Source organism: Saccostrea cucullata, unplaced genomic scaffold (assembly GCF_032062105.1).
Source record: "Saccostrea cucullata isolate Sc308-1 unplaced genomic scaffold, CSIRO_AGI_Scuc_v1 ctg477, whole genome shotgun sequence".
In the NCBI taxonomy this organism is placed as follows: domain Eukaryota; kingdom Metazoa; phylum Mollusca; class Bivalvia; order Ostreida; family Ostreidae; genus Saccostrea; species Saccostrea cuccullata.
Genome location: NW_026930652.1, coordinates 269,319 through 280,600, shown reverse-complemented (window position 1 = coordinate 280,600; position 11,282 = coordinate 269,319). Strand labels below are relative to the sequence as shown.

General features: G+C 33.7%; 1 protein-coding gene across 1 annotated transcript; it reads left to right on the top strand.

The window, feature by feature from the left end:
- Window positions 1–4,666: 4,666 nt before the first annotated feature.
- Window positions 4,667–11,282, top strand: LOC134229459 (uncharacterized). Its single transcript, XM_062711210.1, has 4 exons — window positions 4,667–4,935; window positions 9,574–9,802; window positions 10,155–10,242; window positions 11,116–11,282. The coding sequence occupies exons 1-4, from the start codon at window positions 4,928–4,930 to the stop codon at window positions 11,280–11,282; spliced, it is 492 nt and encodes a 163-aa protein (XP_062567194.1). The 5' UTR covers window positions 4,667–4,927.

Below are 11,282 nucleotides of genomic sequence, written 5' to 3'. Positions count from 1 at the left end.
GGTAAGAAAACAACGAATCTTTCTGTATACTCTGTATATGTATGCAAATAAAAAAAATTATTTTAAAGAATAAAGTAACTGTATGTATTTTTTTCTTAGTAGGAAAGGAACGAGGCCAAGATAATGCATGTATATGTATTGAGGAATGTGCACAATGAGTTATTGGTGAGAATACACTAATGTTTTACATTTGACATTACTCTATCTGATAGAGACAGTTTGTTTAATTTATTTTTATCCTTTATTGTAAACTTCTTTATAATTATAATTTTGAAGAATAAAGTAACAAATTCTTACTTTGTGAGCATCCAAACTGGTAGTTCATTTATCAACTAGCATTCAATTTTTTTTTATAACTTTTCGTCGTGAGAAAAAGAAGAAAACACAGATTTATCTGGAGATAGAAGGTCTCCGCTAAATACACCAAAAGTAACATTTAGGATTCAGAGATCACAGTTCAATAATATTTTAATGTATATTCTCCATTATATAACCTACATTAATTTTTAAATTTATAGATGAATATATTACATTTCAGATACTGACAGAGAAAGAAATAAAAATTGGTTAACAGAATTATTTGCAGCATTTTCAGTGGTTTTGAATAAAAATTTCTACATCCACAGTGACATTTATTTAGTAGACTTAATTTTTTTATTGGATTAAATTGAATAAACCTTTGAAAGAGTTTCTTTTTATTCCTCTGTTTGGTATGTTTCGAGAAATAATCTAATAACGTTATCTGTAAAATTAAATATATACAATCGAAACTGAAACAGTGTAAAAATGGGATACATGTATTTAAATCAGCCCCCATAGCTATAAAAAAAACTTAAAGTATTTTATAAAATATAAATTAGAAAAAAGTGTATTGAATCCATATTCCAAAAAAAAATGAGGACTCCATATCTCAAGTTCCTTTGGTAATTACCGCTGGAATAATATGTCTAATAATTTTCTTACTATACAAGACCTGTTACCGATATCAAATTAAATTTTTCAGTACAGTCTCTTTGTGTACACACGGTATCTATAAAATATAGGTACCGGTATGTGGTTATAAAATCATACTGATTAGGATGTTGTTCAACAACTAGTACTAGCTCTTACTTAAGCTATCTGGTTTTTATCAGATAGTATCTTTTGAACCTTTGCTCTCCAGCTATTATTTTTATCTTTTTCCAAACGACGCCATATTTGCCATAATCATGCAGTAAATTGCATTTTAAATTGGATTGATTAAAACAACTTTAGATGATATTGTCATAAAGTAAGTTTCAGAATTTAGCACAAAAAAAATCTTTTTCTCTTGAGTCTCTTGACAATGTTAATGGTTTATCTATTATGTAAACAAATTTTTGGTTTCATGTTATAAATATTTTCTTGTTATTTCTTCAATGTCAAACAAAAGCAAAAATTGAACGTTCGATTGTCTTCATCTACAATTATAAAGTATTTGTCAAATTCTAATTATTTGTACAAATGATAAACAAAACTAGAAAGTCTGCTATTGCAAGCAATAGCTTATATCGTCCCGAACTGGAGAAGACTTTCAATTTATTACATCACTAAAACAATACCTATTTTAGCTAAACTTGGAAAACCATTAACTCGTATCAGTCCTTTCAGTACTTTCAGTACTCTGATTTAAAAATGAAAGTTAAAGAATTTTCACTTTTCCCCTGTTTCCATGGAAACTATTGACAATTTCCAATTTTTAAATCCAATGAGCACAATTACAGATGCTATTCATTTACATCAATAAAATTTCATCAAGAATTTTCAAGGGACCAGAGAGAACACTCGCAGACAAAATTCGTCGCTTTTTGCAGGTTTCCGTGGCAACGGTAGCCATTTGGAAACTGAATGACCACACAACACAACTACAACCAGTGATCCTCTTTTGAATAAAGTTTCAGAAATATTGCCCCAGCCATTTCTGAAAAACAGCTTGTATAACAAAAACATGCGTACAATCGTGATATGTCGTTCCCGACTTCGTTCGGGACGACATAATTAAAACTAAGAGAAAAAAAAATAATCGAGAAAATTTGCCATTTTACATTTCTAATGATGTCCCAATGAATTATATATGAGGTGTGTTCCTATTTCGCCTTAACTGAAAAATAAAGGTGAGAAAAGACTAAAAATCTGTGTCCCCCACTTAAGAAAAAAAAGAAGGCATGTGCAGATGGGGGTTGTCGAAAGGGGGGTTAAGAATGGAGTTATGGTGTAAAATTTATCTGTAAGAAGTCAAAAAAATTCTTGAGATATTCCACGGAAATGAAAGTTTTACACACAGAGAATGTATGATTTTACGACCCTGTATTTTGACCTTTTGATCTCAAAATAAATAAGTGTCTTCCTTAAGCCAAAGAAGTTGTTATATAAATTAATGTCATTGCAAAAGCCGAAGGCTTCTCGAGATATTGCACGGAAAGGAAAGTGTTAAAACAGGCAGAAGTTTTGAATTTATGACCTTAGCCTTTTGACAGAAAGATGGACAGATTGAAGGACATACATACCAAAATTAATATCCCCACTTTCAGCAGGGTTCAGAAAAGGAGAATGCAAGTATCTATATTAGGGGTTGGGTGGGTGGACAAAGGCGGATCCAGGGCCGGCGCGCCGGGCTTGTGCCCCCCCCTCCCGTTTTAAATTTTTATATGTAAAATTTATATGGCCATTGAACTTGTCAGCTTCCGGGGGCGAAGCCCCTGGAACCCCGAAGAAGACCTTGCTTTAGACCCACTGGGCTTCAGTACAGTCGCTAGACCCTCTGACTTCTACTGCCCCCGTTTCGAAATTCCTGGATCCGCCACTGGTGGATTGGTTCGGAATGTAGGCGTGGGGGGGGGGGGGGGGAGGGCACTTCAAGAGGAGTGGGCGGGGCTATAGGGAAACGTCAGTTAATGACATTGATATTTTTGTTCCCTGCGTTCACCCTGTCACCGAAAGTGAAGACATTTAATTCGGCCTGCCCGTCCGTCTGTCTAGCTGTATTTCTGTCTGCCTGTAACACTATCGTGTCCACGCGATATTCAGAGAAGCCTTTGAGCTTATGTAATGAAATGTCACGTAGCAACTTCCTATTGCCTAAGGAAAACAATTTTGATTTAGAGATCAAAAGATCAAAGGTCAAGGTCATAAATTAAACAAGAGACACGGGGTGCACGTCGCTCATTTGAGCAAATAACTAGGTAAAATCAAAAATCAGTTCAGTATTGAAAAGTTTCAATATATTATAAAAGTGGGTTCGAGGGAGGAGGAGTGAATGGGAGGGGTATTTGAACAAACTTAAATTTACACTTTCTAAGAATGTTTTTGAATTAATATATCACAAAATGGCTTTATTGTTTATTGTTATATTTGATCCATTTTTATGATGCTTTTGAATTGATGATCATTCATGTCTCTGTCACTAATTTTAACGGTTTGTCCCATGTATTATGCAAAACTCTGACACCCTATTTTGGTCCCAGTCTACCCCGGGGAGTCATGATTTAAACAAACTTGAATCTACACTACCCAAGGATGCTTCCATATATCAACTATGACTTATTACAACTTTGCTGTTCTCAAGAAGAAGAACTTTAAATGTTTTTATGTCATTGTAAACGAAGTCTCGGGGGTATATAGTTTTTGTCGTGTCTGTCTGTTTGTCTGCTTGTCCGCAAAAACTTAAACCTTGCCCATATGTGTATTTCTTGTGACAAGACCTTTCTCTTGTTCCACCAAATTTGACCTTTTGATCTTGACCTTTCATTGAGTATCAACAACTTTAAACTTTTGACCTAAGAGATTTCTGTACTTCTAAAAAACTTTAACCTTGGCCATAACTTTTGAACCGTAAAGGCTAGGACGCTCATATTTCACATTTGTGATCCTTGTGACAAGACCTTCATTTGATATCAAGAACTTTGACCCTTTGACCTTGACCTTGGAGTTTATCTCAGTTTTACATCAAAATATCCAAACTTTTATTTCGTCCCTAATTTTTAAACAGTAGATACTAGGAATTGCATATTTTTAATATCAATTGATATTCTTTGTAGCAAGGTCTTTCATTTGAAATCAACAATTTTGACCTTGATCTTGGAAATTACCGTATAACTTTGGTCATTACTTTTCAACGCTAAGGGCTAGGACTTTCATACTTCACATATGTAATCCTTGTGAAAAGATCTTTCATTGCATATCAACAACTTTGATCCTTTGACTTTAAACTCAGAGTTTGACCTACTTTTTACAAATTTTAACCGTGGCCATAACTTTGGAACAGTAAGGGCTAGGGCTTTCATACTTCCCATATGTAATTCTTGTGACAAAACCTTTCATTGGATATCAACAACTTTGACCTTTTGACCTTGACCTTGGAATTGACCTACTTTTTACAAACTTTTACCTTGGTCATAATTTTTGAACGGCAAGGGTTAGCACTTTAATACTTCCCATATGTAATCTTTGAGACAAAGCCTATTTTTAGAAACGAACAACAATGACCTTTGATCTCGACCCCGGAGTATACCCTTCCTTGAAAAACCTTAACCTTTGTCATAACCTTTAAAAAAGTGGTGCTAGGGTTTTATATTTCACGTTTGCCTTTCTTGTGAAAAGACCCTAATTTAGGTACCAACAAGTGGTTAATATTTTTTTCAATATTATTTAATTACAGCCAATTGCAATATGGCTACAAATCTTGATCCACACACCAATTTTTCCCGAGCTTGTCGGGCCATTGTTGACCTCAATACTGACATATTAAGGGATGAGCTGGATTCTCACGTCACACCATCAGACATAGCCAACAGAGCTACTGCCTGTACCAAACTACCAAGCCTCCGACCAGAACAATTAATGGACAGCAATCAACAACGCCGCCACTAAAGGTTCCTACGAAGATTTCGACAGCTCTCTGTTGTACATCATGATAAGGTAATACATTTTTGTATATATCTGCATATATCTCTCTTTTTTGCTTTTGCTTAAATTTTTTAACCTATGAGGGCTGTTCGGAAATTAATGGGTCATTCTGTTTATTTTTCAGTCTAATTATAATGAACGTCTTTCGGTGAAAAATTGCATAAAGGTTCGACAAACATAACAAATTAATAAAAGCAAGAAATATTTTACAATATTTAATTTCTTTTCTTTAGTGGTATATAAAAGTGCCAGTGGGTGCCCGGGGGCAGTCACAATGTCAGGTACTGCAAATAAGTAAAAACAACGTTCAAATCCCCGGTGAACCCATAATAACCTATCAGGCCGTATAATTCTTTTGAATATCTTGATTTTGTATTTCTACATTAGATTTTTACTGGAATTCGCCCTACCAAGGTTGTCGCTCGGTCATCTCCGTAAACTTTCAAACATCGGCTGATTCCATTACATGTACCTTCTTTAAACAAGAAAGAGGAATAGAATAATCATAGACTGTAAAGCCTGCAAGCAATAAAAATCAAATTTTATATACAATGAAATTAAAGAGACCTTTTTATTTATTGCTATAAAAATTATATTATTAAGAATTAATTATTGCTGATTTTGTTGTTCGTTTTGTCATTTTTTAAGATTGAAAATCTTGCAAAATTGTTAAGTCGTACGAAAATTATATCATCAGAAAGTTATCTCCCTGCCTTGAACATCATTTCAACCAATGAAATAATTGAAAATTTTCTCATCATGCAATTTCTACCAATCACAAAAGAGAGCTAGGAAGTGCATAGTCCGAAGACTGTAAAAGACTTCAACTATACAATACCGTCTTCCAAGGAAGACGGTATTCAATAAAGGCATGATTTTTTTTAAAACTATCATTTTAATCGAAAGAAAAAAATATTTACAATTAAACACCCAATTTTATGTTAACGCCCCCAAAATCTACCTGATTCAAGATCAATAATTTACCGCCTGTCAATCATTAAAAAAACAATAGCTTCTGATTTGATTGACAGGTCAGCTACCTGTACCTCCTGATATTCTGAGTTTGCATTTTTGAAAACAATTATAATTACCTGGTCACGCGTCAAACACTTTCATGTACCCGCACAGTATACACGCGGATTAGAAAACTCCAATATGTTTGAATTTTATTTCAAAAAATAATTGAAAGTAGATTATTAACACATTAACATAATAAAATATTTCTTTTCTATCTTCATTGCTTTTTGTTACTTGTAAGTGTTATATCGTCCACGTTTATCTGTAGAAAAAAAGACCGCGTCCAGAGAAACCGGCTCTAATTGCCGTAATTAGAAGTCCGACGAATTAAATTATTTTTTAAGAAATGGGATATAAGAAAAATATTCAGCACTAATAAATGGCACAGCATACTAGTTTTTAAAAGATGCTTAAGTTTGTACTTTGGCTACAATCTGCGCGATGTTGCGCAGAAATTGATGTCAGAATTAATGCTCAAATTTCCTCTAGCGTCTGTATATGTACGTAATGAAAATGTGAAGATAATTAATAGTGATCGATTCTGAAAAGAAGTCTTTCTAACAATAAAATTTTGTTATCACACGAAGAATCTAAAATATGGAATATTTTGGACAACATTGTTCCGATCGCGGCAGGGACCTATATACTAATACCGTTAGTATATAGGTCCCTGATCGCGGTAAATGCATGTTCACATGCACGACGAATAGGTGGATCAATAATTTTTTAATTTCAATAGTCAGACTTTTTTAATCAGGCGATTTCTTTTATTGAAGATTAAAAAAGATAAATATTATTGATTTGTAGTTTTTACTCGTGAATTTTTCTTTTATGTAAGGAAAACGTTTTCTAAAACGATATGCATGTATCAAAACATTCCATGATTACGATGAATGCGCACGTTTAGTTTACAAATAAATTCCATATTAAAATAATTATTTTACATAGTTTCACTCATAACCAGACACAAAACACGTAATGTTGACCCTGATTACCAAACACAGACTTCCTGTGTAATGCTTCATATACACAGATTTTTGACATCTTGGGTATTTGGGGTCTCCAGGTAAATAACACCACTGTTACTTTGACCACTCCCCCTCCTCAGGTAACCGTACGGTAAAAAAATTGGGTCTTTAAAATAAATTTGAGATACTGTTTCATTTCGTAAGTCATACCTTAAAGACCCAATTTTTGTACCGTACGGTTACCTGAGGAGGGGGATCAGGTAGATTTTGGGGGCGTTAACATAAAATTGGGTGTTTAACGAGGCCGAGTCTAATTATTTCTGCCCTAGGGATTTTAACAATTTTATGATAATTAATTTTTACTGTTATTTGTATTGTTTTAGGATTAAAAAATATGTTTCTTGGGAAGTTCTGAGTTTATAGTATAATATCCATAGACTTCTTGAACATACAAGCGAGTCATGCGTCATTCTTCAGCGTCATGCATTGCTAACAAAATCCGAAAATGTTGACGTCGTTAGAGCCATTTCAGCGGTTTTTACTAATTATTGTCGTAAATCACATTTTCGGATCAGTAGGAGTTACAGATAATGTTAATTTTGAATTAAAATCAAAATAATTTTCAAATGTGTAATGTCACACAAATGACTACATGAAATTTAAAAGCTGTGCGAAGTGATGCGCACTCGAATTAGACTCGGCCTCGTTAAAAACGGACATAAGCTCATTAGGATAACTACCCATGGACCTTCGAGGATAATAATAATCATAACAGCCCTCGTATAATCAAGTTTATTATATACCTAATGTGTATCACCCAATTTTACTGTTGAATTTACGCTATCACGTGATGTCGTGATCCGATTTTCCGGATCACCAACATGTTGTTTTCTGAATCCATATCACCACTCTCTGAAACTGATGACGTAGTACGCAGAAATATGACGTTATTTTTCTTGCGCGTTAAAAGTCCCTTGTTATTATGCTTTGTTTTATGGGTAAATGTTATGCAATTGATCTCTAAAGTTTTCTTTTGCTATATTTTGCTAGTTATGAGGGGGTATATAATAAATTTATCATTATAACAGTAACTTGATCCGAAGAGCCGTATCACGTCTCGTTGACAGGCGCGGATCATCAGATCAAACTCGACGCTTCGCGTCTCGTTAGATCTGATGATCCGCGCCTGTCAACTCGACGTGATACGACCCTTCGGATCAAGTTACTGTTATAATAATATATATTTATCATATTCTTATTAGTAGATACACCGATTCTGCACGGTGTGATACGGGTGACGTCACAATACCCCATATCATGAACCGGTCCGAAAAGCCATATCACGTATCGGACCGGTGTGCCGAAAATACATATCAAACCCAAAGTAACGTTTGTTTAAAATTTTAAAGTTAATTTACTTGATTTTATTGAAATATACATGTAAAATAATTCTTTAAACAATTGTGGCCGAATTTTTTTTCAGTTATCTAAAATTGGGTCCATTAATTTTTTTTTTTAAAGAGGTTATAAACAGGCACAAAATATTCTTTGTAAACTCACATATTAAGTATATCAAATATATGATAAATAGAATACTACACACTAAAGTCCATATCATATGTCACGGCCCGAGGGCTGATAAGGGGCCACTCGGGCTGATGTGACATATGATATGGATTTTAGTGTGTAATATTCTCTATTTACCAAGCATTCCGAGAGCTCTCTGGATAAGCAATCTCTTGCAATGTCCAGTGCCGTCTGTTTTCCATAAAATTTAAGAAGGTCTATATAAAGAAGATTTTTAAACCGTGGAAATAAAACGACTCACAGTACATGTATATATACAAGAAAGAGGGCAAAATGATGCATTCTTCATTCTACAACAAAAGAAGATGGGTGAACAAGGCGGACAGAATGCCTATAGCGTCAGATATTAAGAAATCATATTCAGTATGTGAACTGAGTGATTAAATTGGCTTGAAATTTTTTAAATTATGAGGGGAAAAAACCCTTTTTTGAGTGTACTTTTAAGGTATAGTGGGTCTTCGCTCCATGTTCTTGTAAACCATAAAATGTGTATCTTATTGAACACTTTTTTGATCATCTTTCAAAAAAATGGAGAGAAGACCCACCCATATTGAAAAATGTTGTTTAGGTATGAGAAAATGATCGTTTTTGTTCATTTTAGTGTGTGTAAGCTTTTCCATAGGCAAATATTTTCAGTCTTTGTGAGATTTTTGTAAATTGTAGAGATTATACATAAAGTATACTTTAATTTAGATGTAATATCAAATAAAATTTGGATTTAATAGATCGAGTTAAAATAAATAATGATTAAAGGATGATACATTTGCTCATTGCATAAAAGTTCTTTGAATAGTATTGACGAAAGAAGTTAATTTAAAATTTATGTGAGCTTACTAGTTTCGATATGTTAACATATACATATGTAATAAATAAATGCAAACAAATGAGAAATTAGAAATGTTCTGTTTGTCTCTTGTAGAAATCTTACAAGTTAGAAACAAACGAGATATTAGAATTTCTCTCTCTTTCTCTCTTTCTCTCTCTCTCTTCTTCTTGCTTGTAGAAATTTTACTCGTTTGGAGATGTTTACAACAGCGAGCAAACGAGATATTAGAATTGCTCTGTTTGTTTCTTGTAGAAATTTATGCTCACTTCCGCCACCTAAACTTGGATGGAACAAAAAGCCTCTTGCGACAGATGTCTCAGTGGCAGCAGATGTAGAAAGGATCCGCTTCTACAGAAATGAAGTTTATGGACATACCACTCGTGCGGAAATATCAAATGCTGATTTTCGAGTAATATGGTTGGATCTCGAAAAGATATCTGACAGATTTGACATAAACAGACCCGGAAAAAACTATAAAAAGGTTAAAAAAACGAAGGGGTGGAATTCGTATTTTTAAATGAAGTTTCCTTACATGAAAAATCTAAAATAAAGAAAAATATTTAAGAAATAAATAACAAGTTTAGATAATCACTAATTACATTAACTTATAACATACCACAACTCTAGCTAGCCGTGGGGTTCTGATACGCTACTGCTTATGAGGAGAGTTGCGTATCAGAAACCCTTGGCTAACGATGATGAATATGCCATTTTTGGCTAAATTTTAATTTTTATCTAATTAAAAGTGATTGGTTAAATGTATTCTAAGTTTCCCTTTTTATCTACTCTTTTTTGCTGAAAATCGTAAAATTCTTTTTATTCTCTTTTACCAGAAACTGGTCGACTTGAGCCAATGCTGCATGGATGAAGAGATGAGGAAAGTCATGGAGGAGAAATTGAAGTCAAGTACATTGTTAGAGGGTAACATTTAAAATAAGTTTGATCTTATGTTGAACCACTGATAATGTCTTTTATCTCATACGTGTTTGGGATACAGCCAATTAGATAAACTTATGCTTTATCCAAGGGTATATATTTATAAATAGCACTTCCGGTTTTGACAGGATCCCTCGCTTCAAGATTTTATGTTATTGGAACTTTTATTTGTGAGAAATGTTGCCCCTATTAAATGAATAAATAGCGATATTATCGTTAAATGCAAGAAAAAAACTCGTATGTGTCAAAGAAGTGTCTTATTTTATCAAGGAACTTGTATTTGCTACTTGAAGACAGATGTTAGCCCCCCGCCACATTTTAAATCTTTTTCGGAGAAAGTAAATTCTAGCATGCAGTTAAGTTGTCGTGATAAGATTCCTTTAACATCTTCAATAATTTTTTCTTATGTGTAGTACGCATGCCTACCTAGTAACTAATGTAGGTGTAACTTACCATAGATCAACAATGAATTTACAAGAAGGCCTCTAGTCTAGCATTGCCTAACACGTTTGGTACTGCCATCGTACAAATCTTTCATTAATTTTCACGATCCCGTGGTCCTTACAACTTTCATTCAGAAGTTCGTTTGATGTAAAGCTTCTGCAATCGTCACATAATGTTGACGCAGTTAGCAAACAATTCTACATTTTGAACACGGTCCACTTTCTTTCGAGGCATGTTAAAATTACGGTGCTAAGTGATAAAGTTTTACGTCATTTATTTGTATGCTTATATGATCCTTCATTTCTTTTATTTGCTTCATATTTAAAACAATATTTTTCAGACAAAGAAATAAAAAATAAAACTGAAAGCTTAAACTTAACAACAGCCTATACATATTATTCATTTCATATCTAGAAGAAAAGAAGCAACGGCATTTGGTTGATGATTGGAAAATCCACGACAAAAGATTCGCCGAGACGAGGGCTTGCAGAGCTGTCAGAGAAGAACTGAAGACAAATCAAAGTACTGAGAGTACTGATAGGCGGAAGCATGTTTGCAAGTTCTCATGTGCAAAACTTTAA